We start from the raw sequence: 16580 nt of genomic DNA on the forward strand, positions 1-16580 counted from the left end.
CTTTACATTCAATTTGCCAACATATAGTACATTATTACTTTCCGATGTAGATTTCAATAATTAGTCAGTTGCTCTAACACCAAGGGCTCCTCCCATCACCCAGTAATCCCATCCCCCTACCCACCTCCCCTTCGGCAACCCTGTTTGTTTCCCAGAGTGAAGATTATTATATCCTTTCAAGTTGGGAGGAGGTTAGGGACAGTACAAGCCTCCAAGATATTTTGGAAACAAGGTTTCTGGATCCTGAGGGGCCTACCATTAGGGGAAAATAAGGTCATTTATTCCTGTTTAATAAAAACTCAGGCACGAGACCCTTCGGATGTGTATCAGTGGGCCACAGGCTTGGGGGATGATTCCCAACATCTATCTTGGAGGATAGAGATAAGGGGAAATTTCCAAAGGAATTTTTACAAATTAAAGAAGGCTTACAGGGTCCTACAGGGATCAGGCTCAGGTTGCCTGGAAAGGAAAGTATTAACCCGGAGGCGGCTGGGCTCCCAGAGGAAGGTCACTGTGCCCCTTTCCACGAGTCACCGATGGTCTACACACAGTAAGGAAATTCACAACGTTGTTGCCCTCCTTTCCCACATCAGATACGGCAACGCTGCAAGCGCGGCGGTTAAGAGGCCTCCCTAGAGCCCCGACCGGCCGGCCTGGGTGCGTCACTGGCTCCCCAGCCCCGCCCCCGGCCCCGCCCCCGGCCCACGTGAAGCAGAGACGCCGCACTCCAAGGGAAGCCCCAGAACTCGGGCTTTGAGTTCTGCGCCGGCGCAGACGCGGGGAGCGATTGGTGGCGGCCCGGGGGGCGGGGCCGACGTCACTTCCGGCCAGCAGCCCGCCCGCGCGATGATCGCCCTCCCGGAGGCTGCGGGGCGGCGGCCTGGGGTCGGGGTCGGCGTGGTGGTGACGAGCAGCAGGCACCCGCGCTGTGTCCTCCTGGGCAAGAGGAAAGGGTCCTTCGGAGCCGGCAGTTTTCAACTTCCGGGGGGCCACTTGGAGTTCGGGTGAGCGGCCACAGGCTATACCCCGGGAGAGCCCCAGGTGCGGGGGACGGGCGCGCGCCGTGCGTGCGTGCGTGCGTGCTGACGCTGCGTCGCCTCGGGGTCGCCCGCCGCCCCTCGGGCTGCTGCGCCCCGCCCCCTGGCCCGGTGCCTGCCGAGAGCCGCGCCTGCGCCGTGGGGTGCTCAGCTGCTGGGGGCGGGGCGGTGGGTCTCTAACCTCGAGCGGGCGGGGTGGCCGGCTGGGCCTCTGCACCTGTGCCAGCTGCATCCGGTGCCCGCGAGCTGGGGGCCGAGCGCGGGGAAGCAGCGGCCAAGCCTTCGTCGGAGCCAGCTCGGGGCTTTGCAGCGGCCTCGAGGTCGCCCGGCTGTCCGTGGGGCCCCGTCACCCGACAGACGCCCGCCGCCCCTGCCGTGCGGACCCGTCTGCTGGGCGACTCCGATATGTATTATCGCAGCCCTCGAGGGCGGGCACGTGCCGGGGGCAGCTTTCTAGAAAACGGACACGTGCGTTCCCACCTTGACAACGTGCCGTTTCCTCACCCCAGCGAGATAACTCTTGAACAAGCTGTGCTGCTCGGTCTGTACTGTTTCCCCAAATTGTCTTGAAAATGCCTTTCTATTGTACCGATCGGGAGCGAAGAAGAGCACAAATCACATATATTGGGCGCCCGGGGAGCGCCTGCCTTCGGCCCAGGGCATGACCGCAAGGTCCAGGGATCGAGTCCTGCATCCGCTCCCGCAGGGAGCCCGCTTCTCCCTCTGCCTGGGTCCCTGCCTCTCTCTGTGTGTGTCTCTTGAAGAAATAAATAAAATCTTTAAAAAAAATTACATGTATTTTACGGCTGATGAATTTCTTAAATCTCCAAATCCCACAGTAACACCCCCTCCCCCCCACACACACACACACACACTTTCCCTTTCTTTCCGTGCCCTGGTGAAGAATCTGGGTCATATGGAGAACTTGGTACCTTCTGACTATATTCTCCTAATCCATCTGTTCCAAAGTGCTCGTTAGGCGTGGAGCCTTGTCCCAGCTCCGTTTTTTTGTTTTTATTATTATTTATTTATTTGTCCCAGCTCCGTTTAATCAGACTTTGTCTTTTATGAAACATGGAGTTCTTGCGATCCTTCAGCACATGGAGTTTTTTAAAAGGTCTTCAGGATTTTATTTAAAGATGTTCTTTATGTATTCATGAGAGACACAAAGAGAGGCAGAGACACAGGCAGAGGGAGAAGCAGGCTCCATGCAGGGGACCTGATGCAGGACTTGATCGCGGGCCTCCAGGGTCACGCCCTGGGCTGAAGGCAGGCGCAAAACCGTTGAGCCACCCAGGAATCTCTGGTCTTCAGGATTTTAAAAAGCATCAATAAGCCTATCATTTTTAGGCAGGCTTGGGAGGCTTAGCAGTTGAGCACCTGCCTCAGGCTCAGGTTGTGACCCTGGGGTCCCGGGATTGAGTCCCACCTCGGGCTCCCTGCCTGAAGCCTGCTTCTCCCTCTGCCTGTGTCTCTGCCTCTCCCTCTGTGTCTCTCATGAATAAATAAATCTTAAGAAAAAAATGTTTATCATTTTTAGATAATTGATATAAGCCGTCAGTTAATAAGTCATACAATTTTTAGGTTGAGCATCACATTGCCCAGACGGACACACTATATTGTACCTTGTTGATAGTAAGTGTTAGGTCACAAACTAAGCACTAGTTAAAATATATAAGTACTGGAGCAATGGCTAAAAGTAATAATTACACAATGAAGTGTTGGAATCTTCACTCAGATATGCAATGATAAGAGCCAGAATTGAACTTTAGTGAGCTTTTTACTAAGTGCTGGATATTATGCTAAGCTCTTCACATGTGTGCTTTCACTTTTTTTTTTTTTTAAGATTTTTATTTATTTATACATGAGAGACAGAAAGAGAGAGGCAGTGACACAGGCAGAGGGAGAAGCAGGCTCCATGCAGGGAGCCCGAGGTGGGACTCGATCCCAGGACCCCCGGGGTCACGTGCCGAGCCGAAGGCAGATGCTCAACCGCTGAGCCACCTAGGCGTCCTCTTCCATTGTCTTTTTTTTTTTTTTTTTTTTATGATAGTCACACAGAGAGAGAGGCAGAGACACAGGCAGACCCCCCCGCCCCTGGTGGTCTCCTGTAGTATCTGCTGGGCCCAGAGGAAATTTGCAGTGGAAATGCCTTCGCGATTGCCCTTTCTCTTGCTCATATAAATCAATCAATCAATCAATCAATCTTTAAAAAAAAAAATCTGAGCTATAGGAAAAGACATCATTCACTCCTTGATACACGTACAACCCAGTGAGGGGGTGGCTTACCTCTTTTTATTTGTCCAAGGTAGAAAGTAATGGACTTTGAAATCAAAGCTAGGTCTAGCTGGTTCCAAAGCCTGTGCTCTTTACCTGGTATGCTAAACTGTCTCCTGGTGACATACGGCCTCCAGGCACGTGACCTGGTGCTGAATTGGCTGAATGTTTAATAATTTTTTTTTTTTTTTACTCCATAGGAAGTCCTTCTGGTTTTCCGATAACTTCAGATACCTTATACCCCAGATAAGAAGAGTATCAAAAGCTGGGTTGTTGATTGTTTTAAAGCATGAGCCGGTTCTTTTTGCTTTACACTAGAAATTCCTAGCCAAGAATTTCATAGCAAAAAAAAATAGTAAAGTAGGTAAACGGAATTGAATACAGTGGCGTGCTTCTGTGTTCCAGGGAAACGTGGGAAGAATGTGCTCAAAGGGAGACTTGGGAAGAAGCAGCTCTTCACCTGAAAAATGTTCGCTTTGCCTCAGTTGTGAATTCCTTCTTCAAGAAAGAAAATTACCATTATGTGACCATACTAATGAAAGGAGAGGTGGATCTGACTCACGACCCAGAGCCAAAGAACACAGAGCCTGAAAAAAATGAAAGTAAGATAATTCTATAATCATGCACCTTCTTAGAGCAGCATATCACGGAAAGAGAATTAGAGTCTCTTCATATGGAAATATAAATATACCCTCCTCCCCACCCCCCCTCGGGGACATAAGGACACAGCAGGAAAGAGAACTGGCTCCGCAGATATACCTCCTGACTCACATCCTGGTTTTCCCCACTAGAGATGTGTCACCTCGGGCAAGTTATATAAGGTCTCTGGGCCTCTTTTCTCCTCTGTGATACAAGTAACCACCTCAGGTGGGTGGTTGTAGGGATGGAATGAGTTAACACGTATAAAGAACCACAAGTGCTCAGGAAATCTTAGTTTTATTGTTAGTGTTTAATTTTGTTTCAAACTGATTCTCAGCGAAACATTTAAGGGGACACCCTCAGTGTTCTCACCTGTGCAAGAAAGGTATAAATTTCCCGAATAGGGATGCCCGGGTGCTCAGTGATTTAGCACCTGCCTTCGTCCCAGGGCGTGATCCCGGGGACTCAGGATCGAGTCCCACATCAGGCTCCCTGCATGGAGCCTGCTTTTCCCTCTACCTGTGTCTCTGTGTCTCTCATGAATAAATAAGTAAAATCTATAAATTAATTAATTGATTTCCCAAATATAATTAATTAATTAATTAATTTCCCGAAAAGCAAGTGACGAACCTGACAAAACCGCTAATCCTCTGTGTTGAGTCCAGTGCTCCGAAAGCTTTAACAACAATTGACATTTGCCGAATGCTAAGCATTGTTCTGGGGGCTTTGCATGTCTCACCTCACTTGAAATTTCGTAAAGCTCCACGAGAAAGAATAAAATCTCAAACTTCTCAAACATACTATTTGCCATCAGAAACCTTACCCAGGTGTGTCTTATGTACTGGACCTCCCCCTGGGAACATTTCATTTATTCTCTAATGTTACTCACCGAGTACCGTGTGCCAGACACTGTTCTAGGCACTAAAGGAATCCTGGTGGGTAGAGCAAAGCCCCTGCCCTCTCAGACTTTACGTTTTAGGGGTGGGTTGGGGAAGGCAAGGAATTAACAGGTGTTTTAAAATCCAACGGTGAGGAATAAGAAGAAAAACAGGGACACTTGGGTACCGCATCAGGTAGGGTGGTGAGGGAGGGCTGGGGGGGGGGCGGGCGGAGATGCCTAGGCCTGGAGGCAGTGATGTCTCTGGAATGAATGAATCACCGCTGAAGTGTTTTGCAGACCGAACTGCTTGCATGAACAGAAAGGCATGTTCCACCCAAAGGCCTGTTGACTCCGAGACGATTTTTCATAAAGCAGCTCCTCGAATCCCTCTACAGTGAGCTGCAGAGTCTGAGCTGTTTTTACTCACTGCACTCTCACGCCAGATGTGCGGCTTTTCTCCTCACACCACACAGTTCTCCAGACATCCGTTAGGGTCTTTGGATTACACTGTCTGGAGTCCGTGTCGGATCCCAAAACTTAAGGAGCTCCGCCCCACAGGACTGCCCCCACTCCAAACACCAGTCGCAAGTCCCAGCCTCCTGTACTCCTGACTGCCCACAACCTCCTCTTTAGGTTCCTTATTTGCTAGAACGGGCCTGCCGAACTGAGGAAAGCACTTTGCTGATGTTACCAGGTTATTATAAAGGAAACAACTCAAGGAGAGCCAAATGGAAGAGGGGCACTGGGCCAGGTTGGTGGGGAGAGGGACGCAGAGCTTCCACACTCTGGACGAGCAGGACGCCCTCCTGGCACCCTGATGCAGTCACCAACCGGGAGGCTCTTGTAGGGTTTTCACGGAGGTGCCTATGGAATGGGATCATTACATACTATTATTGCTGTAATTTATTAAATCATTGTCTGCTGGCGATTAACTCAATCTCCAGCTCTTCTCCCTTCCCTTCCGGTGGGATGTGGGTGGTGCAAAGTCCTTCTGGTCACCAGCCCCCAGGCTGAAGCTATGTAGGGAACCCCAAGGACCCATCAGCTTATTAGCATAAACTCAGGTCAGCCCCTGAAGGGGGCTCCTTTTGGATGACAAGTGATGCTGCTCTCACCTCTGTCACTCGGAAAATTACAAAGGTCTCAGGAGCTCTGTGCCAGGGAACAGGGAGGAAGGCCAGATACGTATTTCTTATATCACAGTAACACATACACAAACACCCAAAAAGTATCCAAAGGGACTCAATTGGCCTAGAGTACAGCTGAAATCATTCATGCTCCAAAACGGGAAAGCAGGAGAGGTAGGTGAGAAACGCACCAGGTTCGCTGGGGGAGCCCACTACGAGTTCGGCGCTCTGTCCCACCCCTAACTGTCCTGGGTGAATTGAGGACCGTAACAGTGGAAACAAAAAAGAGTCTTGACATCCTGAAGCTGCAGGGAGGAGCAGTTGATTACTTGTCTTTTTAATATTAAATTGAGGTGTAAATATGCAGGTTTCCACTTTAATACCTTTCTTGGGACTCAGTTTACTTTTTTCCCTTTACAAAGCAAAATATAATTCATATAACAATTTTTTAAAAATCAGTCTGAGGTTTCTTTTATTCAGGTAATATGCACCAATTATTGTTATCTTTTTTTTTTTTTAAGATTTTATTTATCCATCAATGAGAGACAGAGAGAGGGAGGCAGAGACACAGGCAGAGGGAGAAGTAGGCTGCATGCAGGGAGCCCGATGTGGGACTCGATCTCGGGACTCCAGGATCACGGCCTGGGCCAAAGGCAGACGCTCAACCGCTGAGCCACCCAGGTGTCCCCAACTGTTATCTTAAAAACCCTAAACTTGAGGAGGAATGACCATTTCCTAATTTTTATCTCTAATACAGGCAAAAAAACAAACCTGAGACAAAATGATGAAATGGTTTGGTTTTGCATACCTCACGTCCTCAAGAAGCAGACATAGGAAGTGTTCATTTGTAGAGAAGGGCTGAGGAGAAAGCACCCAAGGGACCGACTGTCCCCCCAGCTCTGGCCAGTCCCCGGCCAGCAGCCTGTGTCTCCCAGGGCCCCGCTCACCCGGCCTCTGCGGGGATTGGCAGGGGTGTGCATGGCCGAGCCCTGGTGCACAGGGACTTCCCGTCCTGCCCCACGCTGCAGGCCTGCGTTCTCCCCTGACGTTCAGAAGGCACCTCGGGTTCAGTTCAAGGGTTCAGCTTCAAGTCGTCCTCTCCTGAACTGTGAATACACAAAAGCAGATACGTAGGCTCATTCACCTTTGCCCCGCTCCTGTTCATAGAGTACGTTGCTCAGAATATGTTGAAGGAAGGAGGGGATGAGAGGGATGGGGTTCCCTCATACCCAGCCTACCCTGCCCTGCTTTGTAACAGCTTCTCCTCTTTTTTTCTTTTTTTTTAAGATTTTATTTATTCATGAGACACAGAGAGGCAGAGACACAGGCAGAGGGAGAAGCAGGCTCCATGTAGAGAGCCCGATGCAGGACTCGATCTCAGGACCCCAGGAGCCAAAGGCAGATGCTCCTCCACTGAGCCACGCAGGCGTCTGTAAATCTTTCCTCTTCCAATGGATTTTTTTGTAATTCAGTCCCATCCATACTGTCTATCTAAAGTACACCAAGAAGAATACTTTTTATTCTCTGCACAGTTTCCATTGCCTGGGGGGCTCAGTGGTTGACAGTCTGCCTTTGGCTCAGATCGTGACCCTGAGGTCCTGGGATCGAGTCCTGCATCGGGCTCCCCGCAGGGAGCCTGCTTCTCCCTCTGCCTGTGTCTCTGCCCCTCTCTGTGTCTCTCATGAATGAATGAATGAATGAATGAATAAATAAATACATACATACATACATACATACTAAAAAAAAGGTGGAGGATAGCTGAGGAATTTCGTGATTACCTGTTCTATAGGTGAGGTAACTGGTCTATTTTAATGTAGTGTTGTAACCTGTAGTATATAAAGTTCTGTGCGTTTTGTTTAGCCAAATATTCAAGCAAAAATTGAGTGGTCCTTAGTCTGGGTTTTACCATATGGGGCCTTTATAAGCCCGGCTTCACGATGACATAGCAGCATGTTTTAAACGATCACCGTTCTGTTAAGATCATCCTAAACGCAAATTATGTTGGCACAGCGGAGCTAATGCATAGCCCCACTGTGATTAGTAGCATGCTGTTATTAGCAAGTCATTTTTAAATTTAATTTTTTTTTCTAAGTGTAGATTAACTTGCCAACATAAATATTCTCTGTTTCCTTCCAGCTAAATAAATTGATTTGGTATCTTCTTTTCTAGGTTGGGAGTGGGTTCCCTGGGAAGAATTTCCTCCCCTGGACCAGCTTTTCTGGGTACTGCGATGTTTAAAGGAACAAGGCTACAATCCATTTAAAGAGGACTTGGATCATCTGGTGGGGTACAAAGGCCATCATCATCTCTAGGCAAGAAGATAACGTGATTTATTTTGAAAAGACAAAATGAGGTCCTGTTAGAGAATGAAAAATAACCCACATTTCAGAACAACTGCATTCTATCTAAAAGTTTCCATATGATTGTCAATTTATTTGCTGTCTCTTCATATACCCACCACCCTCTCAGCCAGGACTTGTGAAACATTTTCTGGCATTAGGTCAGTTAGGTCATGTGAGACTGAGACTCAGAAAGTGTGATAAATGGTGATATTGTGGCAATTCTGCATCCTGTACTCTTCTGTGATATTTACTTTGCAGTTTGCCGTTACCCGCTGCATGGAGGGGACGGCAATAGAACAGCCTCCCTGTGTCCCTTCAAATAGAGATCCTCGTTCAGATGCTGACATGCATGCCTGCTGCAGCATTTGTCACGTATGTTGATTTTCCTGTTTTATTTAAAACAAAAATTTCAGGGGATCCCTGGATAGCTCCATGGTTTAAAACGCACCTGCCGTAGGACGTGATCCTGGAGACCCAGGATCGAGTCCCACGTCAGGCTCCCTGCATGGAGCCTGCTCCTCCCTCTGCCTGTGTCTCTGCCTCCCTCTCTCACTCTGTGTCTCTCATGAATAAATAAATAAAATCTTTAAAAATTTTTTATTTTATTTTATTTTTTTTATTTATGAGAGACACAAAGAGGCAGAGACCGAGGCAGAGGGAGAAGCAGGTTCCCTGCGGGGAGCCCGATGCAGGACTCGATCCCGGAACCCCGGGATCACGCCCTGGGCCGAAGGCAGATGCTCAGCTGCTGAGCGCCCCCCACCCCGAGTGTCCCTCCCTTTTCTTTTTTAATCGTCTGTCCCATGAACCTTCATAAGGAATCTATGTTCCTTAGTCCTCTTTGTTTTTCTGTTTGGGTTTATTTGTTGTCATTTTGTCTGTGTTGGTCTGTGAGTGCAACCACAAGCTTCCTGGAGGGAAGAGGTACTAAGACCCTTGAACCGTGATGCAGTGCCTGAAACGGGTCCCAAAAGGCTGTAGGGCCGGATGCTCAAACTTGAGTGGAAGGCCCCACCCAGGTCTCCAGGCAGCAGGCAGCGGGCAACTTCTCCAGGCCGCCTTCCCACAGCCTCTCCGTGACTCTGAAACGCTTGAATGTAGCCACACTTGGAGAAACACTGCGTTCCAGGCACTTGGCCGTGTAACCAATGTGGCCGTTGTGCTTTGCACAAACCTAACATCCTTAATATGGGAAAGGCAGCTGTAGGATACTAATTTTAAACCTAGGACACTTTGAGTGGAATCCCATTGTAATAAATCAGACCAAATATCAACATTACTGTTGACACTTAATCAAAGTGAAACCCTATTGTTGCACAGTAGAGATGAGAGCACGGAATGTTCTGGTATGCAAGTTAGAAAAAAATTGAGCAGAGGGGATTCTGGAAAAGCCCATTCTTAGAGCACTAAGCAGTGATTCCTGAGGATGTTTTCATACCAAACCTGTGGCAACCGGGTTTTCAGTGACAGAGAAATGAGCGCTATTAGGTAAAGGGGAATACGCCACCCTTAAATGGGCCATTTTGGCATATTGATTAATTTTAATTAAGGTTACTGAAGAAATAGCCAGTGCAAGAAGGCATCCTCTGTGTTCCTGAAAGCGGGAAATAAATCTCCCACGTGAAAGGCACCCTCCGTATGCACCAGGAGGAAGAGAGACAGGTTATCCCCAGAGATAGGGGATTTAGCAACAAGAAGACTGAGATATCGTTACTTCTTCACTGATTAACCACCCCAAGCTCAGACCCCTTTGGTTTTGTCAGTTCTTCACGAATGCATCGTTCCTTCATCTAAAAGGTATAAAAGATTCCTGCGCCGGGCACTTCGTTGATTTTCATATTCGTATGGGCTCCTGTATATACAAAATTAGATTTCTCTTCCTGTGACTCCATGTCGATTTAGCTATTAGACCAAAGAACCTAGAAGAAGGGGAAAGCTTTCTGCTCCCACGTCGGAGACGCTCACTTTAACAAGGGTCCCATGTACATGAGTCTCAGGTACTTGCGTCAGGATCAAGGAGTGAACTTTCCAGTACAGGAAAAGCAGCAATCCAAAAGCATGACTTTTTTGGGGGTGGGGGTGGGGGGTTGTTTAAAAATTTATGCAAACTTTTGAGGTGCCCGGGTGGCACAGTTGGTCGAGCATCTGACTCAGTTTCTGTTCAGGTCATGGTCTCAGGGTCGTGGGACTGGGCCCCGTGTCAGGCTGCTTGTGCGCAGCACGGAATCTGCTTGAGATTCTCTCCCTCTCGCTCTGCCCCTCCCCCCTGCTCGTTCTCTCTCTCCCTCTCTCTCTCTCTGATAAATAAGTCTTTAAAAAAGATAATAAAAAATTGATGCAAACTTTGGATTGTACCTCAGGAGACCCAAGTGTTCGATTATGACATTTTTAGTCATGATGTCTTTGATACTAATGTCTTTAAATTAACACTCATATGTGTATTTATTGATTTTTGAAGACCCTTCTGCTCCATGCCACAACTCTTGGGAAGTTGTTTTGTTTTGTTTTGTTTTGTTTTGTTTTTACCTTCTTAGAAGTCATTGTTGCAATAAATGTTGAAGTTTTGAACTGTCCCTGTGTTTTATTGTGCTTGCCACTATTTGGATTTGTCTTGGTGTTTGGGTCGTGTGCGTATTATCTGGCCCTCCCCTGCCCTGCAGCCTCTGTCTTATTCCTCACTGTACCCTCAGCACTTGGAAGATGCTCAAACACATAAGGAAGGAAAGGGAAAGCAAAGGACGGGATAAAGGGGAGGGGGACTTAGCTACGGGGGCTCGAGATCGACACTGTGAATGGCAAATATTGCTTCTCACTGACCCCACGTCGGCCTAGGAGGCCTTCAATACGGCAGCCAGCACCTGTCACTGGGAGGTGAACCTAGTGGAAATCTGTTCTGCATGATCACTAATGCTAATAGTGTTAGATGGGTCCCGAAAGGCTTTAGGGTCTGATGCTCAAACTGGGTGGAAGGCCTCACCCAGATCTCCAGTCAGCAGGCAACCAGCAAGTTCCTTAGAAAGTAAAGTAGCTAAGACATTTAAAAGGGAGGTTTCAGCAAAAGATTTAGAAGACAATATAGTTATTTAAGAAATAAAAGTACCCATTTTGTGGCAACAGAATTCACTTAAATGGCCTTGAAGTCAATTGTTACAAAGAAAATCATTTTACCAGGTAAATGTTATAATTAGGGAGATACATGCTGGCCAAAGGTTTGGTCTCATACAAACTGCTGAAAAAAAATTTGTGTTAAAATGATGATACAACAAAATAGTTCATTGAAAATACTAACCAAATTCAGTAAAATGGTCTTAAGTGTATGTATTGATTATGCAAGGGACCTTAGAAAGGACCTCACATATGCCAAATTGAATGTAAGATTAAAAAAGCAAATACGTTACCAGACCATTAAACATTTACTTCATAAAGCTTATCCAGTCTCCTGGGTGATGTAATGGGCCGATCTGTGTCCCCATACAATATTGTGACTTTGGTCATCCGAATTTCTCATAGATCTATTTGGCTTTTGTCCACAGTTCCTGGCTTACAGCTTCCAAAACCCTTGTAATTTCCGCAGTATGGAGAGTGATAAAAAAGTGTCTTTCGTTAATGCGGCTTTGGGAAAGGGCCCAGAATGAAGGCTGGTTGCCAATGGAGCCACCTAAGTGAGTAGGGTGATTAGAGGATCGGGCCTTGCACACCTCCTCTGCAGAGGGGAGGGGCCTACGGGCTGAAGTAATCACCAAAGGACAACAATGTAATCATAAAAACCCTGAAGGGCAGAGATCAGAGAATTCTGGGTTGGCCATCTGGGGAGGGTGGCATGCCTGGGGAGGGCATGGAAGCTCAGCTTGTTCCCTATTCTTGCCCAGTTCATCTTGAGCATCTGGATGTTGCTGACTTGTATCCTTTTATAACAGATCAGTAATCTAGTGCGTAAATAGCTTTCCTGAGTCCTGTGGGCCATTCTAGCACATTAATCAAACCTCAGGAAGGAGTGCGGGGAAGTTCGGATTTATAGCCAGTCAGTCAGAAATACAGGTAACGACAACCTGGGCATGCGACTGGCATCACCAGCTTGGCCAAGTGGAGGGAGGAACCAGATCCTATAGCCAGGTAGTATCAGAACTGAATTGTAGGGCCTCTTGCTGTTGTCCAGATTGCTTGTTGGGGGTGCAGGGAACCACCCCCTCCCACCACACACGTTGGGACTGGTATCAGAACCTAAAATTCCAGTGTGGAAGGCCTAAACCCCAATACCTCAGAATGTGACTGCATTTGGAGAGATCTTTAAAGGGATGACTAAACTGAGGCCATTAGGGTGAACCCTAATCTGGTCTGCCTACAGTCTTTAGAAAATTTGGATCCACAGAGACACTAGGACTGGGGAGGGGGAGGTATGTGTTCAGAGAAAACGTCATGTGAGGACACGGCAAGAAGGCAAGCCACGAGACTTGCCAAACCTCCCAACACCCTCATCTTGGGACTTCTAAAATCCAGAACTCTGAAAATTCCTGCTCAAGACCGGAGTCTGTTCTTTTGTTACAGCTCACCTAACAGACTGACCCAACAGGTGGCCTAAGTATCAGGGCTTAAGGAACTGGAACCGAAACAACCAACGTTTGCTATTGTGGGTCTGCCATCCCTGAAGTGGAGCTTCAGCATCAAAGCCATCTTACTGAAGAGTCCAAGCTTTTCCCTTTCCTTGGCATTTTAAAACAATAAAATTGGAATAGAATTAACACTTGATGCAGAAAACAAAATGTTAACATGAAAAATTTTCAAACATACCAGAAGCAGAAAATAGTACAGTGAACTTCCATATACCCTACACTCAGAAAAGCACTGATTTTGCCTCGTTTCAGCTCACTCCTTTCCACCTCCTTTCCCTTGGCTATAGTATATATGCACGTATATTTTTTAATTAGGCAACCAATATTTTACCATGCCACATACCCGTGACTGTGGCATGCCGATGAATCCACATTAAAAGTAAAGACATTGAACTGAAATAATTTGTATTTTGTTAGAATCCCAAACCAGGACACTCACACTTTGTTCCTTGTATTATTCAAGATTCCAATCTAAAAATGTAATTTCATTTCCAGGGTAATTGCTGAAGTTGGAAGACAAATGTTTTTCTACAGGTCTTCATTTAAATACTAAAAAGGAAAGAGTTGCAAGGATGTAGATTACTAAAAACTATTATAGCATCTCAGGAAATACACATTCTCATTTTAAAAAGTGTATACATGTGGATCTTTAAAACAGATCAAAAAACCTACCCAAAAATGTTGACAGGATCTCTTGGTAGAATACGTTTCATTTTCTCCTATGTAATTTACTCTATTTGCTAAATGCTCCACTATGGATGTTGTTACTTTTGCAACCTGAAAAAAAATTTAAAAGTACACTAAAATAAATTGTAACTGTATAAGCATATTATTTAAACATGGAGGTTAACCATTAGAAGTTAAAAGTGGTTAAGTGATTCCCTCTGGGAACTGCAGTGAAACGGAAGGTGAAGGCAAGAGGCATGCTTCCCATTCTAAAACCTTTCAATGTCACTCTTAAGATCAGACATTATGTAAGCTTTTTAAAATTATTAAAAAAAAAAAAACAACAACAAAAAACAAGTGGGAAGACTGGAAAAAAACAAAAAAAACCCACAAGAACCAACTTCATTATATTTCTTCTAAGGTCAGTATGGGCCTTTGTGAGACCTACCAGTTGTGACTACTAGTTCAGCTGTATGCAGTACATCATGTTCATTCACACTCCCGAATTCTACTTTAGTGCATATAAAATGCAACTGGATTTACAGAAATAATTTACTTTCACTGACGACATATTTCAATTAAAAGAAAAAAGCATACAGAGTACAAACAAGGGAGTTTATTTACAAAACTTACAATAATTACAGATAGTACAAATTGAGACAATTTCCCCCGTTACTGTGACCGAAGCTACCAGCCTTCACTTTAAAATGAGGGTTTTGTTATTCTGAGATATGATAGACATTCAGTGATCCACTGCCCTTATTTAAAATGCTTTTCTAACTAATTCCAGGGGCTGATTAGTGTATGTACAGCGGTCACTTCCCTCAACGTGTATTTCCAGACCTACTATGTACAAGTCCAACATAACTGGAATATAATGGCGTAGAACAGCACTGAGTAATTTTTTTCCCAACAATAAATTTTGATTATTCTTTAAATATTCATTTAGTGGTTTAGAACTGAAACCATGATTTTTGGCTTTTAAAAGAAAAGTCCAGTGATTCTTGATGGGCCGCACCATTCCGCTATAGCCAGTATTACCCGGCTATTTTTTACAGGTTTACAATAGTTTTAGAAAACAGAATTCCACAGCATTCAATTCTGTTTTGTTTGGTTTTTAGAGAGGGAGAGAGGCAGGGGGAATCTTCAGAGAATCTTCAGCAGACTCCATGCCCAGCACAGAGCCAGATACGGGGCTCAACCTCACAACCCTGAGATCACGACCTGAGCCAAAATCAAGAGTCTGACACTCAGCCGAGCCACCCAAGTGCTCCCCATGGTATTCAATTCTGTATGAATTGTGTCTTTTATGTTTTTAATCAGAGTCACTGCTACTGCTCGAGGAGTCTGTTGACATAACTTCTACATCATCTTCATTTTCTTTATTATGCCCCGGAGGTTCCAACAAGAAGTCATTACTGTGATTTGGTGGTAACATATTCATTGACATGTCATTTGACTGCCATGGGTACTGCGGAGCAAGGACATCTGGAGAAAAGAAAGAAGTATATGTAACAACACTTCTACCAGTAATTAATTTACTACTTAACTACACTTCCCTTCATGCACAGAATCTGAAGCCAGTATTTTTTTAAGGCCAGGAATCAAAACATACATTTGGCAAAATTAATGAAGATCAAAGTTATCAAGAAAAAGCATGGTGTTTAATAACCAGAACCTGTGTTTTATTTTTTTAAAAATCATGCTTCCATCTAGGTAACTTTATATAATCAGCTGACCTAATTTTTCTTTTGTAAGACGTTCACGATGACCCATCAAATGTGTCTTATACGTGTCAATGTAAACTATACACAGATATGTATTAGGTCGTATATAGTATTCTCTCTACACATTTTAAATAGCTAACATGTGCTATACTAAGTATTACAAGTTTAAACTGCCTAAGCTTTGAATCCACTGAAAACGTTTCTCCTTTGCCAGCAGCCACCATGTTAATCTTCGTCAGCAGAGGGCACTGGAGGGACTGTGCAAGGGGACCAGGCCTAGGGATCTGTATGTAGTTTTCCTTCTCAGGCCTGTGGTGCCGGCTACGCAGGGACATCAAGCACCTCAAGCGGTGCTCACTCCCTCGCAAGTTTCAGGGGCATTGAAGTCTCACCCTCACCCTCAAGGCGGCTTCCCAGCCGGGCTCCCAGGAACCTGAAGGCTGGTGGATGGATCCCTGCCTGCCGGCTGCAGCCTGGGAACACCCCCTCCAGCCTCTCTACCATCCCGTGGGCCACAGATGCTTCCCGCATCTGTTAGTGCTCTATTTTTTAAAAACAGCTCTCTTTACCCTTTAGTAGTCAGTACCAAATTTTCTTTAAATTTTCCTTGTTCATATTACTATGTGGTTTCTGCCTCCTGACTGGCCTATGACTGGCAGGATATGGAATAACCCAAATGAGAAAAAGGCAAAGATATCAAAGGAAACTAATGCACAGTGAGCTCTCAGTTTGTCCTTTAAGCAGTTTTAAAAAACTTTTTAAATGTTCTACCAAATCAAAACAAGTCACCTACAGAAGATAAAAGGTGGGAAACAAAATAAATGTAATAACGCAAAACTACATGTAAAACTTGAGGAAGGCTGAAATTCAAAACAGCCCAAGTCTCACAGAAGTGCTATTTAGTTATTCAAAAGTAAAAAGTTGTTACTCGTTTTGTTAACTTGGGAGTTTTTCAAGAGTGATTTCACTTTGTATTCTTTAAAATGAATATTTATATTTCTTATTCTGTTGGTACAGTATATTTCACAATTTTATTTAAAAAGCTTTTTAGATTTTAATAATTAAAGGCCTAATGCCAAGGCAAATAAACTATCAATAAATGACAGAGAAATCAATTTGTTCTAATTTCATAAACTCCAACTAGAACAGTTTTTGATCTACAGAGCAGGATAACTGGCAAAAAACCTAGCTATTAAAACGAGTTGGGTCTAGACTCTCAAACTTGTTCAACAGCCAGACAGTCATGTCTTAAAAACTTTGGTGTGTTTGAAAACC

The 16580-nt window shown here is 45.4% G+C and overlaps 2 protein-coding genes and 1 long non-coding RNA gene across 11 annotated transcripts in view; 2 read left to right on the forward strand and 1 right to left on the reverse strand.

Moving 5' to 3' along the window:
* The first annotated feature begins 800 nt into the window (after positions 1-800).
* On the forward strand, positions 801-10870 carry NUDT15 (nudix hydrolase 15). Its single transcript, XM_077855717.1, has 3 exons — positions 801-1004; positions 3720-3916; positions 8130-10870. Exons 1-3 carry the CDS (start codon positions 847-849, stop codon positions 8270-8272), a joined length of 498 nt encoding a protein of 165 aa, XP_077711843.1. The 5' UTR covers positions 801-846; the 3' UTR covers positions 8273-10870.
* A 1102-nt stretch (positions 10871-11972) lies between these two features.
* On the forward strand, positions 11973-15249 carry LOC144288076 (uncharacterized). Its single transcript, XR_013356025.1, has 2 exons — positions 11973-12415; positions 12848-15249. It is a non-coding gene; the product is annotated as an uncharacterized LOC144288076 (long non-coding RNA).
* The window catches only part of MED4 (mediator complex subunit 4), a 56212-nt gene continuing 53811 nt past the window's right edge, over positions 14180-16580 (reverse strand). For all 9 annotated transcript variants that reach the window (XM_077855708.1, XM_077855711.1, XM_077855716.1 and 6 more), the window contains one exon: positions 14180-15066. In XM_077855708.1, coding sequence (XP_077711834.1) covers positions 14894-15066 — 173 coding nt within the window. In that variant the 3' untranslated portion in view covers positions 14180-14893. The remainder of the gene's footprint in view (positions 15067-16580) is intronic.

This window comes from Canis aureus, chromosome 17 (assembly GCF_053574225.1).
Source record: "Canis aureus isolate CA01 chromosome 17, VMU_Caureus_v.1.0, whole genome shotgun sequence".
Taxonomy (NCBI): Eukaryota; Metazoa; Chordata; class Mammalia; order Carnivora; family Canidae; genus Canis; species Canis aureus.